Source organism: Psammomys obesus, unplaced genomic scaffold (assembly GCF_907164565.1).
Source record: "Psammomys obesus unplaced genomic scaffold, mPsaObe1.curated_primary_1811, whole genome shotgun sequence".
In the NCBI taxonomy this organism is placed as follows: Eukaryota; Metazoa; Chordata; class Mammalia; order Rodentia; family Muridae; genus Psammomys; species Psammomys obesus.
This window is the reverse complement of record NW_026592732.1, coordinates 1,704,525-1,717,918: the sequence shown is the minus strand read 5'-3', so window position 1 is coordinate 1,717,918 and position 13,394 is coordinate 1,704,525. Positions and strand designations below refer to the sequence as shown.

Sequence of the window (13,394 nt, the reverse complement as noted above, 5' to 3'; positions counted from 1 at the left end):
CCCCCCCAAAACTCCCCATGTGTAATGATAAATAAACCAGGATTTTAATTAGGCATGCTGTTGCACACCTTTAATCCCAGCAGAGGCAGGCAGGTATGTGAGTTCAAGACCAGCCTGGTCTGCAGGGCTAGTTCCAGGACAGCCAGGGCTACACAGAGAAACTCTGTCTGGAAAAACAAAACAAAATCCAAGAGGAACTACCTAAAATGGCTTTTCTGTGCACACACACATGCACACATATCCTCACAGATATGTTCCCACGTTCACAAACACATGCTACACACACACACAAACACACACAAATAAAGGGTTGGGTATGGTGGCACACACCTTTAATCCAAGCACTATAGAGGCGGAATAAAGTGATCTCTCTGAGTCTCCAGACAGCCAGAGTTATAGTGAAATCCTGTCTCAAACAACAAACAAATATAACACTGAGTGGTATACTCAGTAACAGATTCCTTTTCTAGAATCTCCCCAGTGAGGGTCTGGGGCCATGGCTCAGTGGTAGAGCCCCTGCCTAGAATCCCCCAGTGAGGGGCTGGGGTGTGGCTCAGTGGTAGAGCCCCTGCCTAGAATCCCCCAGTGAGGGGCTGGGGTGTGGCTCAGTGGTAGAACTCCTGCCTAGTATGTGTAAGGCCATCACTTCCATCTTCTTCAGGATTCAAGATAAAATAACTATGTAAATTGGAATTCATAAACCGTTGCTGCTGTTGTTTTTGGCGGGCTGTATGCTGGGTGGATCAGATGTCCCTGCATCTGTAATGAACCCGAAGGACTAATTTGTGCCGGAAATGACAACTGCGATAAAAAGGAGGCAGCGAAACTGTTTGGCGCTCTTGCACAGTCCCTGCAAACAATGGGGATTTCACTTCTAGGCAACAGACACACAACAGTAACGAACCTCAACAGGAGAATGGCCTCCTCCCACCAGAGAGGCTGACACTAGGAAAAGCTTGAAAAGTCCAGCCGCTGCAACGTGAGGCGCTGCGGTGCTCTGTCGGGACAGGAAGCTTCCAGAGGGCAGGCTGGGTGCCCTGGACAGCCCAGGGGAAACATTCTGAAGAGACAACCTCACTCTTTAGCCCAGTGTGGCCTCAGACCCCGAGCAATCCTCCTGCCGCTGCCTCCTAAGTGCTGGGAGATTACAGGCTCAGCACCGCTGGCCCCGGGTGACACCGATTTACAGATTTGAAGCTATGCTCTCTGTGAAGTCACATCCCAATGAAAAAAGGACCTTGCATAACCACTTTGACTGTGGAGGAAACAAGGCTCCTTCCATTTACAGATCTGACGCCGGGGGTGGATACGTAACAGACCTCCATGTGAAATGTACAGTTTAACAGTTATTTATCAGAGGGGGTGTGGCACGAGACAGTGTGGAGGTCAGAGGACGGCTTCCATCGCGTGGATCCTGGGCATTTGAGTTCAGAATGAGTAGCAATCACCTCTGTCTGCTGAGACAGTTCGCTGGCCCCTTTGTTCGCGTTGCCTTCGGTGGACATGGAGAAAGTTACTAAGGGAGGCCTGCAGAGAGGGGTCTCTTCAAAGAAGACAGGAAGGAGGGTCCCAAGCCAAGCCTCCCTTCCCAGATGAAGGGTTAAGTTGGAAGTGTGGAGTTGGAGAGAGGGTATGGAAGGAAGGGGTTAATGGGATGCGCCTCTGAAGCAGCAGGTGAGGTTTCCAGGCTTGAATTCCTGTGTGTGTGTGTGTGTGTGTGTGTGTGGGGCTGTGGGGGTGCAGGGCCACGGCAGAGGAGGGGTTAACGGGGGCGGGCCTGGCTGGGGCGGGGCCTGGGCTCGGACTCCAGCCCCGGGCCAGGGGTTGTCGCTGCTCTCCTGCCCCGCAGGGGCGCCCGCCGGGTCCCGCGCTGCGCAGATACGGGATCAGGTCGCAGACGCCGGCCGTTCAGCCCAGCCGCCGCGCAGGTGGGTGCTACCCTCCATTCCTGTCCTTCCCCTTAGCAGGTCCAAGACCTTCGGGTGGCCGCTCCGCTGCCTCAGTCTCCCCGCACTGTCCACTCTCCTCCACTTGGCTCTGGAGAGTCTATCTTTTCTGTATCTCTGCTTTCCCTGTGGTTCCTAGGATCCCCTGCCTCTGGGGTCTCTCTCTCTCTCTCTCTCTCTCTCACACACACACACACACACACACACACATACACACACACACACACACACACACACACACGATCTCACCGCATACCTTAAACTACCTTTGAACTCACTCTCTTGCCAACATTGGTCTCAAACTCACTGCAATCCTCCTGCCTCAGCTTCCTAGGGTATACTGGGATTGTATGTTTGTGCAACCACCCGCGACTCTCCACCCTCTGGCGTTCTGTAGATAGACGCTGGCTACACGGCTCAGGTTTTCCTTGAACTGGCCATTAACCCTGCCTCAGCCTCCTAAGTGTCGCGGTTAAAGGTGTTCTTCAGCAACAAACCTAGTGGGCTCTGTTTCTTCATCTCTTAGGATCCCTCGCCTGCTCTTCCTGTCTGCCTCTGGGTCCTTCCTGCTTCAGCTTTGGCCTCTGTTTCTCCGTTATTGTTTTGTGGGAGACCCCTCCTTCTCTTTGGGTGTCCCCAATTCTGTACCCATCTCAGCATCTCTGTGAGCTTCTCACTCTCTCCCATAGGGTTCCTCTTTGGTTCTCTTGCTCTCTGGCCCTCGCTCACTCTCACACTGCCGTGGCTCCTTTAGCCTCCAGCCTCCTTAAATCTCTCCCTAAGTCCTGAAACATCGTAAAATCATCTCCTCCAGGATGTGGGGCTGCTTAGGGTTGAAGCTGGGGACAGTGGGGCTGCAATCCAGGCAAATGGATTCTGAGTGGCACCATGACCCCAGTGCCCACCTCATAGTCCCCTCATGGCTTCTGAGGTCACACCTACCCCACCCTCCAGTTTCAGGAATTCCTGGCTGGGGATGGGGGGTGGACTTCCTCCCCCACTTCCTCCCTTCTAGGATTTGGCTGGGTCCGTTAACTCCTTCTTGCTTTGCCTTACTCCCCTTCCCTGCAACCAAGCTCCACAGTACCCCGACCCTCAACCCGGAGAAGGTGAGGCTTCAGAATTCCCAAGGCTTTGTTGTGTGTGTCCCAAGCTGGATGTGCGAAGGGGGGCGCTGGAGTAAAAGATGGGAACACCACAGCACTCCTAGAGCCTCGAGACAGCTGTGTCCCCCTGAAGTCTACCAAAAGGGTGTCCCACCAGCTCTGTCTCTGAGGTTGGACCTGATCGACTGCAGGTTTGGGATCCTCCAAGGAATGGTGGATGACACGGGTAGGGGGAAGGTTCTCAAACTCAGACCACCCAGGAGCCCTGCAGTGTGCCCTGGTGGTGCCTGACTGTTGTCTTAGCACTTAGAAGAGAGAGACATGAGGGTTAAGTGTTTTGGGCCAGCCTGGGCTACATGACACCCTGCCTCAAAAAACTCTTGTAATGGCACATGCCTGTAACCCAGGCTGAGGTGGGAGAATCTTAGTCTGAGTGAGGCCAGTCTGGGCCAGATACTGAGACCCTGCCTTCCGGGACCAGGACCCCGGAATGCTGAAACCCTTTGAGACAAGTACAAGGTACTGAAGGTCCTTCTGATGTTCCAACCCTTCAGTCCATGCAGATCAGTGCTGACAGCTTGATGGTTTACCGAATTCATGGCTGTGTGGTACCAAAGACCTGTAGGAACCGTGTAGGCCATGCCCCTTCCATTTTATAAGTGGGGAAAACTGAGCCCTAGAGCAGAAGTGAGTTATCGCCAGCCTCAGGGGTTGGGGCGCTTGTCCAACAACAGCAACCCATATCCGAAGACCTGGGTTCCCTTGACCGTATCTGTATCTGGAGACCTGAATTCTTGCACCACTGCTAAGTCGGATTAATTTGGGCAATGAGGTCCTCTCTGAGTAGGGAGAGATGCCAGACGTGGGCATGGGTGGCGGGGAGCCAGGTGGGAGGGCTTGCTGGTGAAGGGGGAGAGGCATCAGAGGTGGCCGGGGCTAGGGGTTTGAGGGGGAGAGTTTTCAAAAGGAGGGAGGCAAGCCAAGCAAATGGACTCCACCCCTGTCTCCTGGCCCTCCCCCACCCCGAAGCCCACTGTTCCTCTGGGGCAGGGCCTATAATTTGGTTTGTGTCTAGACAAATAATAACTCAGCTGGTGTGAACAGGGAGGGATGAGGCCAGACCGCTGAGCAAGGAGTCAGAGGAGCCTGGGTTCCGAGGGTCCCTTCCTGAGGTGGGGAGACGACCCTCGTGGGGAGCCAGGGGAAGGTAGTCACCCATCCTGCCCCCTCCCCGGCTCTGTGAACCCTGGGCACTGTAGGATGCTGCCCAATCTGAAAACTCATGGGTTTTTCTTAACTCAAAGCAGAAATGGGGGGAAAGAGGAAGTGGGGTCCACTTTTTACAAGGTGTTTTCATTTCGGTAAAGAGCGAAAAGGGAAATGTGTATTCATTTGCTGGGAAAAGATAAAAATCACCCAGGGCTTAATTATAGACTGTGAAAGTCATAGCGTGTGTTTTATTTTATTTTATTTTTAATTTCTTTTTCTTTTTTTCTTTTTTTAAATCATAGAAGGTTCTAACAATGGAACTTCAGAATCTTGGGCTGGGAGACGCCTGTGATATTGGAAACTGACAAGGGTGCGTTGGCAAAGGCGAGGATAATAATAACAGAAAGGAAAGAATCAAGGCTCTAGAATGTTAGAACACTGGACCACAAGCGGGGCTGGCCGCAGAACCTGGGGCCTTGAGAACTGTTAGAGCTGCGAATATCAGCGGGGTAGCTCTAAGAATTCCATAGTCCTGCTGGGCGGTGTGGGCGGAGTGGCCAGGGCGGGGGTGGGACAGAGACGCTCCTTAAGAGAAATGGGGAAACCGAGGCCCAGCCAGGCCATGAGGGTGGCCTGGACTGCACCCCCCTCACCGGTTCAGCTTGCTGCCAAGGCACCAGGTGGGCAGCGAGACACACTGATCAGATTTCAGCCCTAATGAGCAGACCGGAGCTGGCCGGTCCCCGGGGGCTTCAGAATTGGGGAGACTGGGAGCCTGTGGTGGCAGGAGAGAGGGGAGCCAGCCTAGTGGTCTTGCAAACAAGGATGGTGAGTGGGGGAGGGGTTCATGAAGATTGGGGGTGGGGTGGCGGCTGTCACCTCTTTCTTCCTGGCTTTTCAACCTCCAGGTCTTTGAACCTTTCTGGATGGCGGACTGCCTTGTGGGACCAGGGTTTTTTTTCTGGCTTTGTAGCTGACACCTGCGGGAGCTTGGGGTACAAGTTAGCCTTTCCTAGCCCCCACAAATATTGTGCCACACTTGAACTTATCTTTCCTGCAGGACCTGAGTTGGGGTGGGGTATATGTAAAATTTGGGCATGCATGCACCTCCCCAAGACTCGCTAAGGGTTAAGATAACACTGACTTCACCTGGGGCTGCGTAGGGGCCGGGGCCAGAGGGACACTCCAGCCACAGTGGGTCAGTGTGTGTGTGTGTGTGTGTGTGTGTGTTTCCCCACATGTGTGCACAAGTGCATGTTAATTTGGAGGCCAGAAGAGAATGTGGTTGTCTTTTTCCACACAGCCCAACCCCCTTGGTTTTTGAGATCTAAACCTGAAGCTCACTGTTTCAACCAGCTAGCCAGGTCCTGGGACACATGCCTGTAAGTCCCAGAACTCAGGAGGCAGAGGCAGAGGCAGACAGATCTCTTGTGAGGCCAGCCTGGTCTACAGAGTGAGTTCCAGGATAGCCAGGGCTAAACAGAGAAACAACGAAAAATTTCAAATTTTTAACAAAATCATAAAAGGGGTCTGAAGCCCCTAGAAAGACAGGAGTACAGGAATGAGAAGAGAGAGACAATCAGAGAAGGAGACACTGCTCAGCTCAGATAGTCAATAAAAGCCTTTCCACTGTGGGCCTCAGTTTCCCCATATGTACAGGAAAAAGTAGCTCCCTGTCCGCACTCACTACGTGAGCCTGTACAATGGAATTCTAAGACTCAGAGGTTCTGTGATGATTTGGAGGGGGGGTGCTGTGGTGGCCAGATGTCAGGCAGGCACTCTGTCTGTCTGTGTGCCTCCATGCCTCATGCCTCGCATCCCTATGACTCAGGTAGGCTGAGGACAGGGTGGACGCCAGACTGTGTTCCCTGGGAGGAAATTGGCAATGGGAAGTTCATTTCCGTTGCCTGCTAGGAATGTCTTTGCTGCCTGTGTACCCGTTCCAGTCACAGCAGGGACCTGGGGCCATGGAGGGGGGTTTCAGGGGACATCCAGCTCTCCCAGAAGGGCGTTTATGTGGGCGCTGAGGGTCTGAATGCGGGTGCCCACCTAGCACGGCAGCCACTTCACGCACTGAGACATATCCTCAGCACGCCCCAGCCCGCCACCTACTTACTTTCTCTTTACATTTAAGGTGTCTCATTTATCCCAGGCTGACCTGTTAGAATTATAGGCCTGGGCCAACCTGACTGATTTATGAAGCGCTGGGGATACGACCCAGGGCTTCATGCATGCTAAGCTAATACTTCATCAGATAAGCTATATGCTTTAGACCTCTTTCTAGCTCCCTGTTTCTTCTTTGTGGGAATAGGGATTGAACTCAGGACCCCATGCCTGCTAGAGAAGCACTCTTCTGTGTAACTATGCCTGGCACCCACCGTTAGGTTCTAGGTAACCATTCTATCATTAAGCTATATCCCCAACCCCCAATACTGCACATTTTACTGACGATGTCTTATTTTGTCAAAGATTTCCATGTGTGGTGTGATTAGGATAAGGACTGTACCTACCCCTCTTTTGCAGAAGTTGAGGCTTCTGGAGAAACACATTTCCCATCATGTCACAAGAGGAAAGGAGGAGAGATGAAAAGAGTGATAGTGAGGAAGGCAAACGAAGAGGAGAAAGATGCCAGAAGAGGTTTAGAGGGAACACTTGGTCTGGGTGGGAGGTTTTGACTGATGCTAGGCTAGGCTCACTCCCATTGGTTCACCCAGGAACAAGACCCTGCCACTCCATCCCCCAAGGGACCCAGAAGTTTTCAGCTCTGAGGATGGATGGTAGGTGGCCAAGGACCCCCCACAGGGAGCTGGCCTTAGGGATTAGGAAGTGGCTTGACCTTTCCAAGTCAATCAGGAAGCAGATTGGTCCTGCCCTTTAATCTCTTCCCAACATGCAGCCTTTTCCTCTTTGGCTCCCCAGGGCTTAGAGATGCCTGGGGTCTGGTGCCAGGGGGCAGGGGTGGGGAAGGAGGAGGGCCACGAAGAGAGAAGGGCTGGTCAGGGTGTTCTAGGCTTCCGGACTGACTTCTTTACTCAGCCACTTCCTGAGCACCTGCTGTATGCAAGGACTGTCCTTCACACAGGCATAGATAATCCACCTGATAAGAAAGGCTTCTGTCCCCCACAAGAAGTTCTACACAGACAGAAGCCAGCTGGATACACATCGCTGTGAAGAGAAGGTTGTGGTGGTAATAGGGACTTTGTAGCGGAGACTCGTGAAAGAATAAAGAAGGAATATAGATAGAGGAACTGAAGACAGCATAGGCCAGTCAGGCAGAGAGTGTGAAGGTATCAGGACTGGAGAAAGCTCTGGCTTGGAGACTGCTGAAGGGAGATGGAGTAGGCAAGGCAGCACAGGATAGCTGGGAAGAGCCTTGTTATCCAGGACCAAGCACCAGGAGGTTCCATATTTTTGCCTCAAATCTTTCAAATAGTGCCCATAGAACCTAGGGCATTGCACATACTAATCAAGTACTCTACCACTGAGCCACACCCCAGCCCCTCACTGGGGGATTCTAGGCAGGGGCCCTACCACTGAGCCACACCCCCCCCAACACATGTGTGGAGGATGTGGCTCAATTGGTAGAGCACCTGCCTTGAATGCATGAGACCAAAGATAACAAAGTCCAGCTCTGTGTGAACTGGGCATAATGGTGCGATCCCAGCACTCAGGAGGAGAAGGCAGGAGCATCGAGGTCATCCTTAACTACACAGCAGGTTCAAGGCTAGCCTGGACTGCATAAGAATGAGAGAGAAAGGGTGGAGGGAAATTGGTTCACACACAAGAAAACTAAGTATGTACAGACACTCCGATCCTCAGGTGAGGGGTTTGGTGTATGAATGTTTTCTGCTCTAAACCTGTAGAGCTTCCCATAAAAAAAAGGCCCGAGATCCTCACTTCAGACAATGGGAAAGGAGAGGGAAGGGGCTGTGAGGGCTGTGTGCCCTGCTGTCACCAGCCCCGGGCTCCCCTGGGCTCTCGGTCCCATTGTCAACCCTGAGGCCCTTTTGTGTCCACTGACGGGCAGGCTGAGAACAGGGCTGAGGACCTCGGACAGATCTGGGCAGTGCTTCTTGCTTCTGTTGGTCAACTCTTGTGTCTCTGTGTGTGCGTGCGTGTGCGTGCGTGTGTGTGCAGTGCTTGATATACGATCCGTGTGGGGGTTAGAGGACAACCTGTAGAACTGTTTTTCTCTTCCATGGTGTGAGTTCCTGGAATCAAACTCGGGTGGCAAGGCTTGGCTGCAAGCTCCTTTCCCCATGGGCCATCTCCACACCCTCACTGTCCACTGCTTACTTTGAAACAGGTTATCATGGCTTCAAACCCAATGTGTAGTGGAGGATGACTTTGAACTCCTAATTCTCCTCTGACATCGAGGATTGAAGACACATGCCAACACGCTCAGCATGTCGGGTCTTTGATTTGGATTTTGAAAGCCGCTCTGTTGCCCGACAACCACAATCCCATGCTCTTGGCCCTTGGGGTGGGACTCAAGCAGGCTTTGTTGGAGTGTTCCCTCTGCCTTCCGCAGGAATCATGGGAAGGCATGGGGGAGGCCAGCATGGATGACCATGCCTGTTTCACTGCTGTCTTCTCTCCCCACAGGCCTAGCGAGCTCACCTCTCAATGCAGTCATGAGTGGGACAACATCACCTCCACCCCTCAGTCCCCACCAGGATCAACCCTGAGACTTCTTGGTGGCCCCATCAGAGTCCCGCCTCTACCCACAACCCTCCTGTGCTCCATCACTTGCTCACCTTTCCGTTTCCTAGTTTCTATTCCCACAGTCCCCAGCCCTTACAAACCCTTCCTCTTTGTCCATCCCCAGAGGAGACCTCATTTTTCTTCTCCCTCTGGTGACTTCACATAGCTCTCTGTTTCCTGCTGGGGTCCTGGCAGATGCCAGCACTCCAGGTTGCATATTCCCAACTCTGTGTCTTATCTCAATGATCCCTGTGCTGTTTCCTGATTCTTCTGGAAGGTTCCATCCCATTGGTTCTTCCTCATGTCCTCGTCTACTTCCTAAGACCCGATAAACACACCTCTTGTATCTTCATCTCCTCCATAAACACTGCCTTCACCTGTTTTGTTTTGTTTTTCTCCGGTGCCACCATCTTTATATTCTGATTGCGTGTACAGACACCCTTATTGATACTAGTCCCACCTCTTACCCTACTTCCAGCCTTCCTTGATGCTCTTTCTCTCAAGTTCTCCTTTTGCTTAGCCGGCCACAAAGCAAGCCCAGACTCAGTCCTCCTGAACTGTCTCCTGCGATGTTCCCCTGAGCCTCCGAAGAGGGGGCTCAGGGGGCCCCATGGCCTCCCGCCCCCCGTGGCCCTGTAGCCCCAGCGGGCCAGGGGAAGCACCTGGGAAGCCCCAGCGCCCAGCATGGGCAATCGCACGTGGGAGGGTTGCCATGTGGACTCACGAGTGGACCACCTCTTCCCGCCGTCCCTCTACATCTTCGTCATCGGGGTGGGGCTGCCCACCAACTGCCTGGCCCTGTGGGCGGCCTACCGCCAGGTGCGCCAGCACAACGAGCTGGGCGTCTACCTGATGAACCTGAGCATCGCCGACCTGCTGTACATCTGCACGCTGCCGCTGTGGGTTGACTACTTCCTCCACCACGACAACTGGATCCACGGCCCCGGCTCCTGCAAACTCTTCGGCTTCATCTTCTACAGCAACATCTACATCAGCATCGCTTTCCTGTGCTGCATCTCCGTGGACCGCTACCTGGCGGTGGCCCACCCACTGCGCTTCGCGCGCCTGCGCCGGGTCAAGACCGCCGTGGCGGTGAGCTCCGTGGTCTGGGCCACCGAGCTGGGCGCCAACTCGGCGCCGCTCTTCCACGACGAGCTCTTTCGAGACCGCTACAACCACACTTTCTGCTTCGAGAAGTTCCCCATGGAGAGCTGGGTCGCCTGGATGAACGTCTACCGCGTGTTTGTGGGTTTCCTCTTCCCGTGGGCGCTCATGCTGCTGTGCTACCGCGGCATCCTGCGGGCCGTGCAGAGCAGTGTGTCCACCGAGCGCCAGGAGAAAGTCAAGATCAAGCGCCTGGCCCTGAGCCTCATCGCCATCGTGCTGGTCTGCTTCGCGCCCTACCACGCCCTCCTGCTGTCTCGCAGCGCTGTCTACCTGGGCCGGCCCTGGGACTGTGGCTTCGAGGAGCGAGTCTTCTCCGCCTACCACAGCTCCCTGGCCTTCACCAGCCTCAACTGCGTGGCCGACCCCATCCTCTACTGCCTGGTCAACGAGGGAGCCCGCGGCGATGTGACCAAGGCCCTACACAACCTCCTCCGCTTCCTGGCCAGCGACAAGCCTCAGGAGATGGCCAACGCCTCGCTCACCCTGGAGACACCCTTGACCTCCAAGAGGAGCGCCACCGGCAAGTCCTCAGGGGCTGTCTGGGCAGTGCCTCCGACCGCCCAGGGGGACCAGGTGCCACTGAAGGTGCTGCTGCAGCCAGCACAGTGAGCCCCATCCCCAACCTGGCCCCCACCCCGTGTATGCAAATGAATGTAAATATGTCCTTGTGAATATTCATAAGAATACAAGGGGGAAAATGTGGCTTTTGTGTCTCTCTCAAGCCATCTTCTTCCACCATGATCCCCAATGACTCGCTATAACCCACAGGGCCTGAAGGGGAATGTCACGGCTAGAAGTCTGTCATCACGGACTCCCAGATGGAGTCAGCCATGTGGAGTTTAGGATGAGGTGATGATTCAGTTAACTGGTTTCCAATAAAGACAGAAGAGTCTGGTCTGATGGTACAAGCTTGTGATTCCAACTGCTTGGGAGGCTAAGGAAGGAGGATTTGAAAGTTCAAGACCTACTTGGACCACAAAGTTAGACCCTGTCTCAAAATACTGAGTGCAGCAAAGCCTGAGGATGTAGTCTAGCAGTCTCTATCTAAAGTGGAGGGCTGGGGTGTGGCTCAGTGGGAGATCACCTGCCTAGAATCCCCCAGTGAGGGGCTGGGGGTGGCTCAGTGGTAGAGCCCCTGCCTAAAATCCCCCAGTGAGGGGCTATTAGAGCCCCTGCCTAGAATCCATGCTGGTAATAGTAATTCTCTCTTGTTTGTATTTTGAAAAAGAGTGTGGCTATTTGTCACAGTCTGGCTTTGAGCTCATGGTCCTCCCTTCTTCATCTACCCAAGTGCTAGGCTTACAGGCTCGAATTACTATGTCAAGTAGAGAGATTCTGAGATTCTACACAGACAACATTCTCTCAGTCCGGGATGGTGTAGGAGGATCAGGAATATCAAAAGTAGATGAGGCCCAATCTGGGCAGACTTCCTGGAGGAGGAGTAAGCAGGACTGGCTTAGAAACGAGGCTCAGGACAAGAAAAGCATCTATCCATCCACCTGTCCAACCATTTATTCATTCACACTTCAGAGAAGATGCCTGGTCTGTGACGACCAGATCCTGTCAGAGAGGCTAGGATTAAGAAATTAAAAGTAAACATAGCAACACGAGCTGTTTCAGATCAGAGCCTTTGCCTGCCCAGCCATCTTGCTAGCCCCTTTCTCTTTTATTTTGGTTCTAGTCTTGGTAAGTTGCCCAGCCTGGTTCTGAACTCTCTGTAGTCCACACAGGTCTTTAGTTTGTGACCATCCTGCCTAAATTTCTTGAATAGCTGGGATTACGAACCTGAGCTGCCAGGGCCAGATTGATTGCTTTTGTTTTTTATTTACTATTGTTTTTAGACAGGTCTCACTGTGTAGCCCAGGTTGACCTGGAACTTACCATGTAGAACAGACTGGCCTAGAACTCACAGAGACTCCATCTGCCTCTGCTCTTCCTCCTGAGTGCTGAGACTAAAGGCATGTGCCACTATGCCAGTAGGATCAATTTTTAGGACTTCTTTTGAAGGAAGACCTAGTGGAAGAAACACAGAGCTTGACCTGAGGGATTGTGTAACTTGAGCCCCTGACCCATTCTGGGAAAAGGGTGCTCAAGGGGCCTGGGCGGAAAGGGCCTCTGGGAACCAGCCCAGGCTCTAGGCCAGGGTGGTCATTGAAAAGGCTGCAGGGCCAAGGGTGGAAGGCCTTACGGTGAGTCAGTGCTGGGCCACCCTAGGCTCCCTGTTCTCCCATAGCTGTGTGTATTCCCACGCCCCAGGCTGACCAGGGCTGCCTGATGTAGCTAATGGTGTCCCTTCCTCTTTGTGGTTTAATGGGTCATCCAGATGCTGTGGTGGTTCCTCCAAGCAACCAGGCAGGAGGGGGAAGGAAGTGACCAGTTCTGACAAGCAAGCCCCCATCCCCAGGAGATGCCACTCCCTATGACGGAGAAACAGCCCCAAGACGGGAAGATCACAAACACACACACACACACACACACACACACACACACACACACCCCTGAGAAATCCCATGGAACTCTTCTCAGAGAACAGAAGAGAGGAATAAGATACATAAGCACTTACTGAAGGAAAGGATGATGTAAGACAAGGAGTGAGGAGTGGAGGGGGGTCAGAAAGCACCAGTTTGGGAAGGAGAGGGGGTATCTGCATGGTGATGCAATCCTGTATCCCCAAAACCTCTAGGCCAGTGTAAGATGATGGTACCCTAAGTTTGAGGACAGACTGGGCTAGGTAGCAAGACTGTCTTCTCAACAAAGCAAAATATACTGAACACCTACTGTGTTGGAGAAGCTGTTCTGGGTGCTACGGATATAGCCAAAAAGGAAGAATTAAATATACATGAGTTTAGTAGTTTCCTAAACCCTTCCTGGGGATCCTAGACCCCCTAGTAGGTCCTCTGGCCAGCAGGAATGAGAAGAAGACCCTGAGCTGGGACTTAAGAGATGCCAGTGTCCTCTCCCTGATTACCTACAGAAGCTTGGGCCTAGGTTGGGAAGTCTGTAGAATGGGAAGAGGGGTCTGGAGAGACGGCTCAGTGGTTAAGAGCATGTACTGTTCTCCCAGAGCGCCTGAGTTCTATGCCAGCACATCAGGTGCTCATAAACACTGGCAATTCCAGCTCCAGGGACTGCAATGCCCTCTTCTGTCCTTCAGGGGCACGACACTCCTGCACACACTGCATCTCCCAGGAACACACACACACACACATACACCTAATTAAAAAGGAAAACAAATGGGAAGATGCTGCCCAAAGCCGATGAT

At 53.1% G+C, this 13,394-nt stretch overlaps 1 protein-coding gene across 3 annotated transcripts; it reads left to right on the top strand.

The window, feature by feature from the left end:
• The first annotated feature begins 1,582 nt into the window (after positions 1–1,582).
• On the top strand, positions 1,583–11,028 carry Gpr4 (G protein-coupled receptor 4). 3 transcript variants are annotated; one of them, XM_055615669.1, is made up of 2 exons: positions 1,583–1,674; positions 8,867–11,028. In XM_055615669.1, the coding sequence occupies exon 2, from the start codon at positions 9,650–9,652 to the stop codon at positions 10,739–10,741; it is 1,092 nt and encodes a 363-aa protein (XP_055471644.1). In that variant the 5' UTR covers positions 1,583–1,674; positions 8,867–9,649; the 3' UTR covers positions 10,742–11,028. The 3 variants fall into 3 exon arrangements, with proteins under 3 accessions (XP_055471644.1, XP_055471643.1, XP_055471645.1); XM_055615668.1 differs by lacking the exon at positions 1,583–1,674 and adding an exon at positions 1,819–1,928; XM_055615670.1 differs by lacking the exon at positions 1,583–1,674 and adding an exon at positions 5,073–5,089.
• Positions 11,029–13,394: the final 2,366 nt, after the last annotated feature.

Coding starts and splice junctions, on each gene's coding strand:
- Gpr4 (XM_055615669.1), top strand. CDS start 9,650: ATGGGCAATCGCACGTGGGAGGGTTGCCATGTGGACTCACGAGTGGAC.